The sequence below is a fragment of the Oculina patagonica genome, chromosome 6, assembly GCF_052425735.1.
Source record: "Oculina patagonica isolate OP01 chromosome 6, crgOcupat, whole genome shotgun sequence".
NCBI lineage: Eukaryota > Metazoa > Cnidaria > Anthozoa > Scleractinia > Oculinidae > Oculina > Oculina patagonica.
In genome coordinates this window covers 18,792,487-18,810,052 of record NC_135763.1, presented here as the reverse complement: position 1 = coordinate 18,810,052, position 17,566 = coordinate 18,792,487, and the positions used below count along the sequence as shown (strand labels likewise).

The 17,566-nt window shown below is 38.8% G+C and overlaps 3 protein-coding genes across 3 annotated transcripts in view; 2 read left to right on the top strand and 1 right to left on the bottom strand.

Annotated features, from left to right (window-relative positions):
- LOC144657496 (peroxisomal membrane protein PEX14-like) overlaps window positions 1-17,566 on the top strand; it is a 307,100-nt gene that overhangs the window by 245,578 nt on the left and 43,956 nt on the right. The window lies entirely within an intron of this gene.
- LOC144657481 (uncharacterized) lies at window positions 44-17,373 on the top strand. Its single transcript, XM_078517825.1, has 14 exons — window positions 44-143; window positions 665-761; window positions 2,033-2,145; window positions 2,456-2,626; window positions 2,792-2,912; window positions 3,891-4,070; window positions 4,221-4,302; window positions 7,211-7,264; window positions 7,567-7,701; window positions 8,287-8,371; window positions 8,908-9,040; window positions 15,593-15,742; window positions 16,191-16,279; window positions 17,137-17,373. Exons 2-14 carry the CDS (start codon window positions 710-712, stop codon window positions 17,371-17,373), a joined length of 1,602 nt encoding a protein of 533 aa, XP_078373951.1. The 5' UTR covers window positions 44-143; window positions 665-709.
- LOC144656335 (heparan sulfate glucosamine 3-O-sulfotransferase 1-like) lies at window positions 10,149-11,449 on the bottom strand. The gene has a single exon (XM_078516565.1). It carries the CDS (start codon window positions 11,217-11,219, stop codon window positions 10,149-10,151), a length of 1,071 nt encoding a protein of 356 aa, XP_078372691.1. The 5' UTR covers window positions 11,220-11,449.

Below are 17,566 nucleotides of genomic sequence, written 5' to 3'. Positions count from 1 at the left end.
GGATATCCTAGGAAGGTGATGACGTCAAATTCCCGGTATTCCATGGGATCGTTCCAATATGGCGGGAGATACGACTCGATAGAAGATGCGATCCGTTTTGTTTTGCTGAGACAAATTTCTGTGTTGTTTTCGCATCTGGTGAGGTAAGAGTTCCTTTGTTTGAAAGCATCGAACATAGTTATAAGGCGATGAGTGCTTTTTCAGTCAACGACTTCACTTTTGAAAATATGAATTGACGAAAATGAACCACGTGCAAACTTTTAGGTGTTTAAATCTTTTTCCAGTTCGATCCTTCCGCCGTAGTAAATTCATAAATAGAATTATGGTTTTGCTGTTCATTCCAAACTTATACTCTTCAAATTAGGAGTCAATGTTCAAAACGAGACTGTATCCGAATCCTGAGTGCTGATTGATGTAATCTGGCAACAGGCACGTGAGAATTTGCTGAGAGTTTGACAGGGACACCGGGGGGAGGGACTCCCATATTAAAGGGACGGGGACGCTCGTCGAAAATTTAGAAAAGAAGCCCTAAAAGAGACCAATCTGGGCATGGCTCAAGCTATTTTAGAATTTTGCACAAATTAATACCTGGAATTAATCACTCATAGTAAGCTCTTCAGTGAGTTGTGAAGAAGTAATAATATTATGTTGTTTGTTTATCCAGGGCACTGGCCATAGCAAAATACCTGGTAGTACAGAATAAGTTAATATGGTGGACTCTTTAGGAGGTGCCAAGATGCAGTATCGGTATGCTGCTCCGGGTAATTGTGCTCATTAGGAGGTCATCTTAGGTCTTGACTCATTTAAATTTCAGTGAATGCTGGTTTACAAGTTTCACTTCACTTCACTTTACTTTAACAATACAAACGACTACTAGTATTGACAGGAGAACCCTTAAAGTAGAAATATAATTAGAATTATATAAGAAAAATAAATTAAGAGAATGTAGTAACATCCTAACCTTCAGGTGTAGAAAGGATTTCAGGCAATCCCTAAATTTGTTTAAAGATTCATTTTTTTTTCTTTCTTTGTGTGTGAGGCATGGTGGCCTAATGGTTAGCGCACTCGACTCTGAGTCAAATGGCCTGGGTTCAAGCCCTGGCCTGGGCGCTGCGTTGTGTTCTTGGGCAAGACACTTTGCTCTCACAGTGCCTCTCTCCACCCAGGTGTATAAATGGGTACCAGCGAATTTACTGCTGGGGGGTAACCCTGCGATGGACTAGCATCCCATCCAGGGGGAGTAGAAATACTCCTAGTCGCTTAGTGCTACAGAAACCAAGATAAGTTCCGGCTGTCTGGGCCACTTGGCTTGGACACAGACTTTACTGTACCTTTAGCTTTTTTTCTTAAATGAAAAGGCAGAGAGTTCCATGATTTGCATATCTAGTTTTAAACTGATAATTAGCATGTCTGAGATTGTATTCAGAACTGCCCACTGTCACAAGCTAATTGCCCACAATACACTATACACGTAAGACACTTTGCTGTGACATGTTAAAGCTAAAAGTTGGTTAGTCATAAAGTGACAAGCAACTAGAAATTTACAGACAGATCGAAATAAGAAAGTGGCCAAAATTGATTTTGAGTTCCAAATGGGTTGGATAGTACATTAAGTTAGAGGATACAGTAATGTAATAATAAATTACATGTATACCGGTAATTTAATTATTATGTAAACAAACTGTGCGACAACTACTTGTTTTTCAAGTGTAAAGCAACAAGGGGTACATGTAATGCTATAGTTCTTCCCTGGATGGGATGCTAGTCTGCCACAAGTTGCCAAGCAAGTTGTCCCAACTCTTTTTTCTGGCTGGGTCAAGGGAAACAATGTGAGAATCAAGTTAGTATCTTTTCCAGGGACACAACATGTTGTAATGCAACTTGCTAGGCTTGGACTCAGCAGATACCTTGATCTGAATACAGTCACCAACCTTTGGGCTAACACACCAACTGTGACCATAAGTTTTGTTGGGTGATGATTAAAAAAGATGTGTTCACCGTGGTTATAATATTATTATAATTATTTTTATAGGGAGGTACACAGGACAGCCTTCACTTATTAGTCAACCCCAGCTATGTGAAGAGTGTAACAAAAATCAAGCCTCAAAGATCCAACAACTAAATTCCTTTGAACCATCAAGAGAAGTGAGCTTTTCTTTTTAATTACATGTTACCAGTGCAAACTAAATTTTATGCTATACATATATTATTATAATGTGTTGGCATAAACATACATGTAAATAAAATGACGAAATGAAAAGCTGTATTTTCTTTATATTGTAATGCCCATGTTGTTATGTTATATTATCATTATGTTGCTAATGAAAATGGAAACCAAGCTAACAATCACTCTTCAGGATTACATTATATTTTTAATAATGCAAATTGATAAAAGTGTTTATAAATACAGTATATATTAATAATATAATGGTTGCATCACTGTTTACATTTGCAGTCTTATTTTGATTCTGAACTTGATGCCCATAAACATCAACTTGATGAGAAGTATAAACTGTGTCGTGCATGTCACCACATTGTTAAGTGTCACTTAAATGTACAAGCAATGGATCTTAAAACATTCCTTCTGGATAGCCATTTACAACAGTCAAAATCAACACCAACAAAGGTAATGGGTATTAATAGTTTTGCCTAATGTTGTACCATAAAACCATAAAAAATGTTGGTTCAGGATTGAATTTCAGAGGTCGCATATTACTGAAAACTGTAATAAATGTGTTATAGGATTCATCAATCCTGTTTCAAATCTGATGGTTTTGTTGTTTTGTTTTAGCTCCTCAAAAGGTCATCTCCACCAAGATCCATTTCTGTTGTGTTGGCTCAGCTTGCTTGTGTTTTTCTTGCTTCCTTGCTGGTTTGTTCTGATTCCCTCTCCAGTAACCACAATACCTGTGGTAAGTCTTGCATCAGTTTTGCTGAAAAAAAAAATCCTTCCAAATGCTCCCTTTAAACTTAAGTAAGAAATTTTTATTTAAATTTGATTTTTTTTCTGGAAATACACACGTTACAGCAACTTGTGGTTCCTATTTTAACAATAGAGTGTTTCTGTCGAGGAACTATCGGCTGATAGTTGCCCCGCGGAAATTTGAAGTTCTTAAAACAAATATTGCTAATATGCTAGTTTTAAGAACATCAAATTTCCAAGGGGCAACTATCAGACCGATAGTTCCAAGACAGAAACACTCTTACTATTGTCTTTATTGTTCACCACTAAATTTTCTTCCGCGCGCCCATACAAAAACGAGCATCGTGAATTATTTTTACTTTTCAGGAGAAAAAAATTAATTGAAAGCCGAAATTTAACAAACGAAACAAAACCAGACAAGAAACCCACTAAATGCAGTGAATTTGGTTGGGTTTTTTTGTCTGCAGGCACGCTTGCTTACAAAAAAAAGGTCACAGGCGGGCACTATCGATCCGGGTATTTTTCTTCGGCGGGCACTATGGGCTGATAGTGCCCTCCGGCGGACGAACACTATCGCGTCATGTGATCAATTTAAACCAATCAGAATCGGAGAAAATTTAGTGGTGAACTATAACAGCTGATAGTTGGCAAGGGGCTTCCCCCCTCACCAACTATCAAAGTCGATAAAAACCGAGAGCAAGCCATCAAATTGTCTTAGCATTACCCAGTGGCTCATCTATTAAGCACAGAATATCGTTAGAACTGATTTATTTAAGTCTCTGATTGATAAAAATCATAAAAAAAACTGAGTGCATGCTCCAAGAGCCACCTATCGATCAATAGACATCACCTGTGTAGCCAATCAGATTGTGCAGTTTGCCAATAGTTGGCCACTTAGTTATGCTCTTAATACTGTTATAATCCTTTAAATTCTTAATTTGCCATGAATCTTTCTTAATTTTTTTAGATAAAGCTTTTAGTTTGTGGAACACTTCCCATGTGGTTGGCCATGCATTTTGGTCCAATTTCACCAGGGAAGATATTTCCACAGTAGCAAAAGAAACAATCTTTCAGCTCACCCACTCATTGAGAGTCATAATGAGCTCCTCTTGGGATAGAGGCTTGGATCTAATGCTCTGTTTTTGCAGTAAGTGATCATTTTCAGTAGTGTATAATCAATTTAAAGTACGGTATATTGTACATTGCATTTGATTTGATTCTAGGGTATCACAAATTAAATAATTGTTTATATTTGTATTAATTTCAAATTGACAAAAATCTTCTTATGCAATTTTAGGCTTAGCAAAGAGACGATACCTTCATGTTTGTTTGGTCTGCTTGCTGATAAATATCCTGATATTTTTGAAGAGGAAAAACAGGTATTCTGAAACCAACCAAATTGCTGCATGATAAATCTTAATTATAAGACTATACCAGGGAAAGCTAACAGACTTAATTCTCTCTGGAGTATTTTTAGTTTATACTGCTGGGAAATCCAGTTGAGCTAAACTAAGGGCCAGCTGGCCATTTTTTCGACTATTTTGCTTGTTTACAAGCAAATAGGAGATTAGGAGTGATGTGGGCAAAATTTGGAACATTCTTGTCTACTCTCAAGGGACTTTTTTAATTTCTCAAGGGAGTTCTTTCCGCTAAGTGGGCGATGAAAGGGTCTCTTATTATTATTGCGTCAACACTTTCGATCTCGTGTTAAAGACGTGACTTGTCACATATTCCGCTGTAGGTGATGAAAGGGTCTCTCATTAGTATTGCGTAAACAATTGCGATCTCGTGTTAAAAACGTGACTTGTCACATGTATAAACGTTATATAACAGTTATTTTTATGCGTGAGTATCTCAAATGAGATATGACACAACTAATCGAGAATGTGAGTGGTTTACTCGTGTTTAGCGAGACTAACGCAATCGATTGTCGCGAATGTGAAAGACTTGTAAAAGTACAAATTTGCGTTCTTAATCGTTTTAGGTTAAATATTAGCGCTCCTTTTTAATAGTGTGTTTGACGCTTGTACCAGTCCAAACTTGCGTTCTTACGTTCTTGGTTACATATTAGCGTCGCTTTAGTCTGTGAAAGACTTATACATTGCCTTCAAGTGTTGGCTGATGCTTTGTTCACCCACACCGAAAAGAACTCCCTTGAATTAAGAACGCGAATGATTATTTACTCGTGATTAGCGTGACTATTGTCGCGAAAACAAATCCTTTAGGTTAAATATTAGCGCGACTTAAAGGGTATCTCATTAGTATTGCGTCAACACTTGCATTGCTATCTCGTGTTAAAAACGTGACTTGTCACATGTATAAACGTTATATAACAATTATTTTTATGCGTGAGTATCTCAAATCCGATATGACACAACTAAGGATTTGTTTTCGCGACAATCGATTGCGTTAGTCACGCTTAACACGAGTGAATAATCATTTATTCGCGTTCTCAATTCAAGGGATTTCTTTTCGGTGTGGGTGAACAATGCGTCAGTCAACACTTGAAGGCAACGTATAAGTCGCGCTAATATTTAACCTAAAGGATTTGTTTTCGCGACACTCGATTGCGTTAGTCACGCTAAACAAGAGTAAATAATCATTCGCGTTCTCAATTCAAGGGATTTCTTTTCGGTGTGGGTGAACAAAGCGTCAGCCAACACTTGAAGGCAATGTATAAGTCTTTCACAGACTAAAGCGACGCTAATATGTAACCAAGAACGTAAGAACGCAAGTTTGGACTGGTACAAGCGTCTAACACACTAAAGGAGCGCTAATATTTAACCTAAAACGATTAAGAATGCAAATTTGTACTTTTACAAGTCTTTCACATTCGTGACAATCGATTGCGTTAGTCTCGCTAAACACGAGTAAATAATCATTTATTCGCGTTCTTCTTACACCGAGGATGAGGCAACATGCTTGTCCCAACTTTCAAGAAACCCTTTTCAGCGATAATATTTATTTATTTTAAAATTCCGCCGTAGCACGGAAAAATGAATGTTTCGCACATTTTATCGGGCAAAAGACGAGAAAAATACGCATAAGACTCACATTACGAGCTGATCGGATGGTTTTTAAAATTTGATTTCTGCAAAGGCTGATTTTGTGTGAGGCTCAGGTCAGTCACATTTAAAGGTCGTAGTTTTCGTCACTGGCACGATCGTCTGGCGTCTTTGGTGGTGTGATGTAATCACAGGCGGCCCAAGCGCACTATGTGAATTATTCATAAAGTTTTAGCGAACGTGACCCTTGCCTTTGAGCGGTGTTGTGTTACAAAGATGCGATTTATAAGGGTTTGTATGGGAACTCAACGATTTTCTTTCAAAAAGAATAATATGTAATGTTTCGCTAATAAAATCGACTAACCTTATTGCCTTGTTGTATTCTTTGTTGTTTGTCCGCTTCTCAGGCCATTTTGAAGCGTTTTCGGTGAGTTAGCGCTGGCTGGTGGTGTTCCACTTTTAACGAAGTGTTAAAAAAGTGCTAAAACTTTATGAATAATTCACATAGTGCGCTTGGGCCGCCTGTGATGTAATACTCTTCGACACCACTGGTGATAGATCACGCTCTTACCGAATCCGATCGGAAGCACCGCCAAATTATCTTTTCTTTCACAAACTATTCGTCGAATACACTCCCGACACAATCGCTTGCGTTAGTCTCGCTAAACACGAGTAAATAATCATTTATTCGCGTTCTCAATTCTAGGGATTTCTTTTCGGTGTGGGCCGGGGGTGTGGGTATATATGAAGAATGTATTGAACCGCTGAACTGTTTGTTTGCTTTAGTAGGCCGGAATAAGCGTATACGCGACACGAGTACTACAGTATATTCAATGTGTTTTCGATTGGGTTTTCTTTGGCTCCTTAATTTGCGGTTGAGTTTTGTAAACAGCGCGTTGTTGACTTCTAGGTTTCAGTTTTAATTTAGAATGTGATGTGGAAGTGTAAAGTATTCAGGTAAGCTAAGTTATTTTCAAGACTTCCACTCCTAAACAACATGAAAAGCGTCTTTCACCCTTTAGCAAAACACTACTCCATACCACAATTGACAGCCAACAGATAGACCATAGCAAAATAGTCGTAGTCTCATAGAGACCTTTGATTAGGATACTCTGCCTTGCCAGGATTTTAGCCCAACCCCCCCCCCCAAGGGGAGGGGATAGTACTCAACAGTGTTTTATACAGGGACGCTCCACCCCAAGGTCCAACCCCCCATCCCCCCCTGAGGAGAGCTACATGTACCGGTATGTTTACTTTTTATCATTTATTTTTTATTTTGTAGATTTGGTATTTTGATTATGTTCTCTTGGACCATGCTTTCTGCTTTGAGATGCTGGTGAGTTACCGGTACCGTTGTAATCGTTTCATACATGCTGAATACACTACAGTGGAACCTAGACTTGATGAACATAACAAACAATATTCTTTGCCCCAGTAATATTAAAATATATGAAAAAGAATCTCAATAAAATAATGAAACCTCACTATTATCTACAACGAACATATTGAAAAGCTAAAAATTAGAAAATCCATCTCTCCATAGGGAAGTGGGAAAGAAAAATGAAAGATGCAAAACAAGTGTTTAGGTGTCAAATTATTTGTCTGTATAATTAATATAAAATATATTTGTCTTTTCAGGGAAGTATTTTGGTTGAAGGCCAATTGTGGATGGCGTGTCACAGGAGCTACATTCTGTTGGGTTCTTGGTACGTGCTCTTTTCTGTTCTCCCTCCTCTTATACTCAAGAGCACTGGGCACAACAAAGAAGCGAAGGTGACTGGAAAGTAACTTGTGCATAATTATTCTGTTCATGAATTGAAAAATTAAGTTTACATCATGGGAATTAAGCTCTGTTTTTTTTTCTTTGTAAGAACTGTAAAGCTTGGTTAAATAATTGAGTTTTTGCACGTTCTGGAGCTAATTGAGTTAAAGCTTGAACCAGTACAGCTGTAGCTACTCCCAGGGAGGAAGAGGGGGGGGGGGGTACTCTGTATATTTTTGGGTCGGGTTGTGACCAGACCATGTTTAGCTGAATTTGCAACACTATACCAGACTAGACTCCAAAAATCCCTACACTATGCCAGACTTGCTTTTTTTAGAACTGTATCACTATTAAGTGTTTTTAATGGAACATCATCTATCAACAAAGTTGCCACTATGATTTTATTTTCATTTAGGAAAGCCTCTTTCTCTTTCGAGTTTATATTACTATTTTGGACTTAATTCTTCATACCACGGATCAGTTTCCCAGCAAAATATTAATACTCTATTCTAGACCAAAACTCTCTGATTTCTTTACCCTATCCCAGACTAAACTGTTTGTCTGCCACAGTATAACTCAAATTTATTTTTCTACAGTTACAGAGCTCAATTAACACCAAGTCAGTCCACTACAGAAAATCATCACGTCAGTGATTCTGAAATTGTGGATACCCCTAATGACGTGAGTGCTCTATCTAAATCAGTTAATTGTGAACATTATTATAAGCGTGAAATTCATGAGAAGTTACTGGTTCAGGCCAATGAAGTCCAAAATATTTTCGCAAGCTATTTGCTATTCTATTGTGAAATAAACTGAAAAAATGGCAGATTATTACAAGCTTTAGCAGTAACAGCTTATTGGTTTCCTGTGCACTGGTGCTTGTCATGGATAATAAATTCACAAACAACCACAGATAAAACTTTATTTCCGTTAGACCAAGACTGATAAACTTTTGCTTATCGGCAATTATTAGCATGCCTCTTCTATTCACATCCCTTGGGAGTGGGTAGTGGGAGGGGGAGGGACTAGAGAAGATTGTGCCAATTTCATCTCACTCGGATTATCTGCCCCTTGGATTGCCAAGATGCTCAACTGGGAGAAGGGGCAACGACACATAAAATTTCCGGAAACTTTGATTCCAAAATGTTTCACGGTGACTGTTTTTCTTGGTTCCTACATGTAAGTTTGTGTTGAGTTTTGTTAATTTTGTTTTGTAGAGCGAACCTTCACATGGTAAAACAGCAGCAGAATTAGACCACAACTTGAATGGGCTGAGCCTAGGTTTGCCAGCAGAAAGGCGGAGAAATGGCTACAGTACCCATCTGTCACCAAGGAACTCTGGCACGGCAGGTACAGATAAACACTAGGCTTAACCTGGGCCAGACGAGGATCAGAGTTGATGAGAGTTCAAACCCGCTCTCCCGTTTGGCCTGAAACTCGATGAGAGTTTTCTCTCATTTGTAGTCTCTCTTGGCGAAAAATCGACGACTCTCGTTCTCGTTTGGCCCGAGTTAATGATAGTCGATGAGAGTTGACGAAACTCTATTTGACCCTTAATTATAGCAAAAAGTAAATAAATTAAACTGTCAGATCTAATAAATAGTATAATATTAATAATATATTACTGATATTTATAATAACTGTTGTAGTCGCGTGAAACTGTCCACGCCAAATGGTAAACACGTTAAAAACTGTCAAATTAAAACATTAAAATTCCTATAACGGAACCACCATTGGGAACTTCATTAAATCCTGTATGAGATTCATGGAATAATTCTACAGAATATTGAGCCACTTTCTTCTAAGTAGTAGAACTACGGCTCGTCAGTGAAGGAGTACCAGATGATTTTTATTAGAACTATGAAGATATATTAATTTTATAGTGCTTCCACGGTTGCCCTGCTCGCTGGTCACGATTTGCAGAACGGCGACAGGAATCGTTTGGTAAAAGAGTCATCAGTAAAACCCAATCGAATTCAATCGAACGTGATTTTGAATTACTGCTCCTGCTTCAATCTGACTACCAAGCCGCTGGTCTACCTCTTTGAAAGTATTTTCAAGGTCTTGGTCGTACAAAAGCCGATTAACTCCAATGTCAGATTAAAAGTTACACCCAAAGTTTTTCTTTGACTTGTTTGAAAGTGTTTTTTACTTCCGATATAAGATTAGCCTGCGTTGCAGACGAACAAAACCCCGGTATAGCGCTATACCGGGGTTTTGTTCGTCTGCAACGCAGGCTAATATAAGATTAGCCAAAGAAAAAACTGAAGGACCCCCCAAAAATAGTGGTTGTTTTTATCGTCTATAATTTACAAAACTAAATTGGAAGTTAAATCTAATCCTGGGTTAGATAAGCCTTTCCTGTCTTGTTTTTTGTCAACAAGTTTTTAGTACAAACAGTGTAGTTTTTTGGAGTGCAGAAACCAAAAACGCGAAGTAAATTTTAAAAAATCGTTCTTTATAACCATCCCAAATTATTCCCAACAGCACGGTAAAACTGTTCGTTGAGAGGCCTATAGTAGTCACGCAACAACGTCACGACATCTTCATTGACAGTAGGGTGGGGTCTTCCTTTGGTTTCAGACAAGCATCCAGAAACAGTTTTTTCCCCTATCTTTTTAGAGACAGGAACCAAACATGGGAAGCCCTTTGTTTGGTTAAAGTAGAATAATTTTTCGTCTAGGAATGGCTTTAAGCCTAAAAATTTCTCAACGTGCCGCATTTCTTGAACGGGATTTTTGACGAGTTGTTCGCCATTGACAAAGTGAATCTGCTCAAGAGGGAAATATTTCAACCAATTTCTCAGATGAGCGATGTAGACTCCAGTGTCCACTATTTTACTTAATGTTTTAATCACCATGTGCTGTGAATCTTCGGTGACATATTCTTCAAAGGGTCTTATCTTGCCGTGATGTTTGTCAAACAGTTGGGCGTAATCCGAAATCGCTCTCACTGTTGGATCTCGCACTACCACCAGCAGTTTAACGGAACGAGACATTTCGTGAACTAGGCGAGGGGCGTCGCTGGTCACAAAATACGCTGGCGTTTTCTCGATTGTAATATGATTCTCTAAAGACGGCGGCATTTGACTCCTGTACCAGTTAAGTCCTAGCTGATAGTTCTCCTGCCGGTCAAAGAAGTGCACCTCTCTCGGACACGCCCTCACGCTGGGGTGACGGGCCAGGGTATCAAGAAGCGCCCTTGTTCCTCCTTTCCTTACTCCGATGATAAGAGCGTTTGGAAGTCGTGACTGCCACTCTGTGTGGCGTTCGTCGATGAAGAGTACGTCATCTGTTTCTTGATTCGCCTTTACACTCGGCTTCAAAAATGGTGGAATAATTTCTTGTACGTATTTCACAGGGGAGTTTGATGTCGATGAGATATCGTCTCCTAGATTGATCTCACTGTGTTCAATAGCCGTCCGTAATTCTTCAGACTGTTGCCCGTTGTAAAACATAAAGCATAAAACAACGACACAAGAAAGACTGGCAACACAGAAGTACCTCTGTCGAAAACTTTGCCTCGCCATTGCTCGGACGATGCGATAATGAGTTTTCACCAAAGTCACGTTTTGAAAACCCCCACGTTCTTTTTACTCTGGCTTGCCTTCGACGTTTTTTGTCGCTCTGTGGAGAAAAACGACGACAGATTAAAACATTGCGGAAAAAACTTACAACGGCTGATAGCATTATCGTGGCACTTTCCGTTTTTCAACAACTCCATATTCAAAAGTGAAAATTATTGTGTGTCAACCTTGAAAGATAGTTTTGAAGGGGAAACTAAATTGATCTGACTTGTATATACTTTTAATGTCAAAGTGTGCAGTTTTAGTGGAGTTATGGTTACTTTACGAGCTTATTGTCTCAATTTGAAAGAGCCAATTCTTTGCAGTCGTTAAGCCAAAATGCTTAAAATGTATGTATATGTGATATAATTAAACTGCTTTGGAAAAAGTGGCCAAACAAAAAAAAAAAAAGGATGGCGGTCATTTCAGTAGGAATAAGATCAATTTATTACGTCCACAGATACAGCAACCGAAAATTTCCTTAGCCCTTTTCAGTTTTAATTTGCAATGTAAAATTTTATAAAACTGTTTAACGACTTACGACCCTCGTTACTTCCGTATTTAAGAGTATTTTTTTTTTCCTGTAGTTACATTCGGAGTGTCGCATACATACATTTGTCGTAACTTTCGGGAACACTACTTCTGGGTAAAAAATTTTACATCAGAACAGTGTTGTGTATTTTCCTTGGAAAAGAGATCTTGAGATAATAATTAATATCGAGTACTTTGGTACACAGTTTGATGTATTTGTTTTTGATCGCTATTTATTAATAACCTAATAACCGCAAAATTTGATCGCTTTTGATGCGGATGTAATATTCAGCTTTCATTCAGCTTCGAAAGGCCTTGCACTTCATTACTTACGTTGTAAAATTTAACAAAGACAATCTTGATGGAGATCTTAATTTTAAGGCAGTATTAATCTTAACGGGACTGTGTCACGGCTGAGCTTAGTTTATTTTGTTAAGTTTGCCCAATACTCGCTATGAATTAATGTTTGCAAAGAAATTACTTCTATGGATCTAAAAGACAAAACTATAGCTTCATTACAACCAAATGTGTCTCCAGGACGATATCATTCAAAGTTAAAAGCACACGAGATGAACTTTGAAAACTGTTCAGCCCAACAATATTTCAAAAACCCATATCGCAATCCGCTTCAATCTTTTTAACTTTTGGCCATCCGTACCTTCTTTTGTATTTGCTGTGTTATTGAAATGTTCCTCCAAGGTTTCAAGCAGTTAATTTTACATTTCACCGAATTTGATGGCCATTTCCGCTTGTCTAAGTTTGGCTCAAATCTGTGACACAGTTCCTTTAAAAGAGAATTTATCAACTACAAGTGAGGTCAATTATTTACCTCCAAATTAGCATGAAAGAGGAAAATTTTAGGCCCTCTGGTAACATCGAGAACGGAAGCAAAACAAGAACTCACACGCAGTATTGAGCGTTCAGACGAAGTCTCCATTATGTGAGGTTTCTGAAATTCTATTTTTTTCTCTAAAAATAACGGCAAGCATTTGTAAAATTTATCGCGTTTTAGCTTATGTGCTACATGACATCTTAAAGCCGTTTTTGTCTCTCTAATCACTTAAGTTAACGTTCGTAACAGATTCTAACCTCAAGAACGGAAATAAAATAAAAAGCCAACAACGTATATATTGTATACCGCCAAAAACATAGAATTAAAGCCATCCGATATAATATAAATTACGTTACATTAAATTTAGCCGTACCTTTATAGGTGTGTCCAGTGGATGTTTTCCGATTCTTCTATTCTGTCTTGTGCTGTGTAAACCTCAGTCGTTTGGAAACAAGTTAAATGGTGTAAAACGTTTGAATTTCATTAGTTTTTGTTTTCAAAGAAAGATCTATTGAACTATTATCTCTACCAAAGGTGTCGACTAGCGTTAATTCGGTCTAAAGACTCCAGAGTCTTTAGACCGAATTTCAAGGTACTGAGATATATCGATGTTCCGACGTAAAGGATCTTTATGTATTTTTTTAAAACCGAGTTCTGTTTTCGTCATTTAAGTGAAAGTTGAGATGAGCTTACATAAATGTGTTAAATAGAATTGCAGACTTAGTGCCGGCGAGTTGACACTTGTACATACATTAGCTTAAAAAAATTCGTAAATGCTTATTTAACCAAAGTGTTGCCAAGCCATTCTGCAGAACTTTGAATGCAGTGTCGCACGCCTTGCCTTTCCCACTCCATTGAACATTTGATCATTTTTTGACATCTTTTTGTTTATAGCTTTCCCATCGCTTATCCAATAGTGAACCAAGAGCGCTCACGTGCAGGGAAAACTTGAACGTCTGAACTGCAGGAGGATTTTGATTGGCTGACTAAGAAGTTTGGAAACCAACAAAAAGATGTAAACGTGTTGCACGTACGGGTGTTTGATCTTTGATTGGCTAAAATATTTAGAAAACCAATAGAAAGTCGTATTTAAGTTCGCAAAAGTGATTTTCAAACTTTCATGGTATGGTACGATGCGCATTGCTTCACAACAGTAGGTATATTATTTTTCTTGCTTCTTTTGAATGACAATGTGTTCCTTTGAACTAATTGACCCATCGCTCCATTTAAGTCGGCCAGAATTACCATGGAAATGAAACTACAAAACGATCGAGGCGTTATAAAAGCAATTATATTGACTCGCTGGCCATCGCACCTTTTTACAAAATTTTACAGGGTTTTGCTATGCGATGAAACGCAACAACTTGGATGTAATTTGAAATATAAAAGGAATTGTCCATGAGATCCAGCTTTCTAATCCTTTCTACAGACATCCTAACCTTAAGGTTACTGATAACCGTTAAGGGTGCCTTTCGGAAAATGTTTCGTACGCGCGTCATTTTCTGTGAAACCCGGAAAGGTAATGAAATATAGAATCCAAATAAATTAACATTTTAAATGTTTATTCTTCGATTAGCGCACGCGAGCCTTCAAACTCGAAACCGTCGATGTTCACTTCGCTGAGTTAAAAGGGTATGTAGATTTGTCGGATTTTTACGAAATTTAGCCAAAATGATCGTAGGATATTGGCTCACAAATGTGTGCCGAGCTTTTAAAACATTCAAAATATTTCTACCGTGACACCTCTTTATGTGACGCGAAACGAAGAACTTCCTATTGGCCAACTTCAAGCCTATTTTCTCAGAAACCAGTGGAAAGATCCATAAAACCCGACACACTTTGATAGCCTATCAAGTGCTATCAAGTGCTAAATTGTTTGATGTAACATAGCATACATAGCGTAACAATGAACTTAGGCGGGTAACTTAGGAAACATTGAAAATTGATGTTTAAAATGGGCTATTCACGGTACTTTATTATGCATGCAAGTCACAAGTCCCGTGGAAATGGCTTGTTATCCCCAAGAATCTCTCCGATTGGTGTAGCGGTGTATTACATTAACCGCTCCCTCGAACGTACACAGCATTTCTAGGTCTCTCGACGGTAAAATACCACCACTACTGTTAAAAAACCGCGACCCACCCTTCCTCCCACCCTTAGCGATCTGTGTTTGGTGCATGATCTACCAGCGGAGTTGTTGTATTCTCTGATTAGCGTTTCCCTTACACGTGCGCTGTTGTCCGCGTTTTTTTCCAGGACGTCCGCCGAAAAATCTCCCGCTCCGCCAGCGACACTGTGTGTCGCTCATGGCTTCACCGGAGTGTCGCTCTTCATATCTAAAAGTCAAGGACAGTGACGGCAGAATCCATACACATACCATTTGTTCTCCCAAGGCAAACGAATAAATCCAACTTTTTCTCCATTTAAAATACATGTAATTATCTTGTACCTTGTTCAGTCATGCTCATTATAACAGTTTTATCTTTCAAGTTTTAATAAGGCCATCCCCTTTTTTTCTCTGTTAAGCGTCGTCCGACCGACCCAGATTTTCGCGTTTTCAAAAAAAAAAAAATTTATACAGAAGGTATAGAAGGCAATGACACATTATTTTAAATACTGTTTCATCCTTTTTACGCTGTTCTTGTTTGAGTTTAACCACGACGTCGATTTTTCCTTCCTCCATTGCCGCCATGTTGACTTTGTAACCATGTCTTCTTGTTTCCAGGCTCCACGGACATTATGCTGAGGTACCGGGCCTCCTAGTTCCAGACTCCTTATCTACTTTTTTTTTTTTAATTTTTTTTTTAATTCCGACCGACCGACCCAAAATCAGAAAACACATACGACGATAAACGAAAAAAAAGGGGATGGCCTAATACCCCAGAACAAAGAAAGGCTGTCTTGTTAGAATTCGATGCTCTCTCTGGCCTTTGCACAACTTTCCTCCAAATTATCGCTATATATTTTTTCTTAGGTTCCTTCTGGAATCAAAGAGTGGAAAGTAATGCAAAGGAAACGCCATTAGTCTCCATGCAGCAAAGGCCGCTTATTGTTCCCGCCACACTACATTTCTCTGGTCTACAAGAAAGGTTTACCGCGAATCAAACACGAGGAGCCACAAATGGTAAGGGTATAAAAACAATAACCCGCTTCCCGCAGAAACAAACCCCGGGTAAATTTAATTTTTCAGGTATGTGGATGAAACCCTAGTGTGCGACCATTCAAATAAATGCTATTGACCAGTACTTTCACGGGGTAATTGTTTATTATGGTGTACATGGTGGTTCTCACTTCCAGGTCAGTGGGTGAAACCCTAGTGTATCACCATTCAAATGAAAGCTATTGAACATTATTATATAAACTGCAGTGGTATAGCGAGTGGTAGCAATTAGAATTATGCAAACACTGTGCAAAAGGTAAATTCTGAGTAAGAACCTGTGTTTAGTTTGAGTAAACCTCTCTCCTCGCGTCAAATTCTTCCACCAAGGCCAGAAGTTAATACAGCGGTGTTCTTACGCTTCGTGTTTAAAAGTTTAAAACCCAGATAATCAACGCACTCGTATTTGTTTCAGTTCCTCGCCCTGTTACCAACTCTTACACAATCTCCTCGGATGACGATGTTTCTTTATCAGACGCAATGGATGAAGAAAACTTGATGCAGGTAAGAAGACGTTATTTGGACACGTAATTCGATAATAAACAGCGTCCGAGACGAGGAAACACAAGTCTCTCCGATTGTCTGTTTGTAGGACTTGCACGTTTTGTGTTTCTGGGTAAGACACTTTGCTCTCACAGAGCCTCTCTCCACCCAAGCCCCAGGACATGCAGATGGATAAGGCAATCCACCGGATAAATCATTTTTCTGTGGAAGGCGTAGTTGGTTTTGTAAACACTTTTCCGCTGGATGGCGATTTATCCGATGGATAGCGTTATCCATCTTTTGAACAACTGGGCCCTGGAGTATTAATGGGGATACCAGAGAACTATTGGGAAAAAACCTCACGAAAATGGTGGGGTTACCTGCGATGGACCACCATCAAATCCAGGAGGGTAAAAATCGGCACACACGAAGAGCCCGGACAAATCCTCGGGACTAGTCCCTGCCATATGTTCCGTGAAGAATTTACTCAAGGGGGACTGGGGACTGGTCGCAGAGACTTGTCCCCTCGCGTTTTGACCTGAATTTGATGGTCGTGGACGAGTCCCTCGATTCAAAATTCCCTCGATTCTAACCAGACAAGTCGGCAGGAGCCAAAATTTGGTACCTGTGACAATATCTTTTTGAGAAAATGGGTAGTTTACAAGAAAGAAGTTGTCCCGAGACTTGTTGCAAGACTTGTCTCTAGGGATTGTCCCCTAGTTTGTGCCGACCACCCTGGAGTAACGGCTTTACCTTTAGTGCGAGTTCTGATCGAGTTTTTGTACGCTATCTGCGACCGTTGTGATTGGTAATCACTGTGGCGAGTCTTTTGAAAACCAGTCTAGCACGTTTGACAAGGTATCTGACTTTTTTTTCAGAATTCGCGCGTACAAAACGACAAGGGGTCAAAGCCGGAGAAGGCTCCAAGGAAGATCAAACGACGGAATCCGTCTGAGTCCAGTAAAACAAGGATAACAGGATTTATCACCGTCAAGACTTTTCTGCTTCTTGCAAGCTTACTGTTAAATGCGTATTTTATAGTTTTGCTCACTGAGTGGCCAGTTCGAATTTTACACTCCCTGTGGAAGACTTTCAAGAGATACCTTTTTAATTAGCCGTACTATGCATTTTTCAAAACTCAGCGACATTCTCATGTAAATTGTCCCCTTTTATTTGGTTACTTAATTGGACTAATAAAAGTAACTTAAAATGTATTTAAGGGCAATATATGACTGACTAGTTTTATTTATCAGACGATCCGAGATCGTCAACTCACATTCTCGTCCCCATAGCTTTTTTCGTTCCTCT

What these genes read in the sequence shown, in the direction of transcription:
- LOC144656335 (XM_078516565.1), bottom strand. Translation starts at nt 11,219, where the DNA reads ATGGCGAGGCAAAGTTTTCGACAGAGGTACTTCTGTGTTGCCAGTCTT.
- LOC144657481 (XM_078517825.1), top strand. Translation starts at nt 710, where the DNA reads ATGGTGGACTCTTTAGGAGGTGCCAAGATGCAGTATCGGTATGCTGCT. An exon ending in CCTTTGAACCATCAAGAGAA is followed by an intron (nt 2,146 to 2,455) that starts GTGAGCTTTTCT and finishes TTACATTTGCAG; the next exon opens with TCTTATTTTGATTCTGAACT. An exon ending in AAGGAACTCTGGCACGGCAG is followed by an intron (nt 9,041 to 15,592) that starts GTACAGATAAAC and finishes ATTTTTTCTTAG; the next exon opens with GTTCCTTCTGGAATCAAAGA.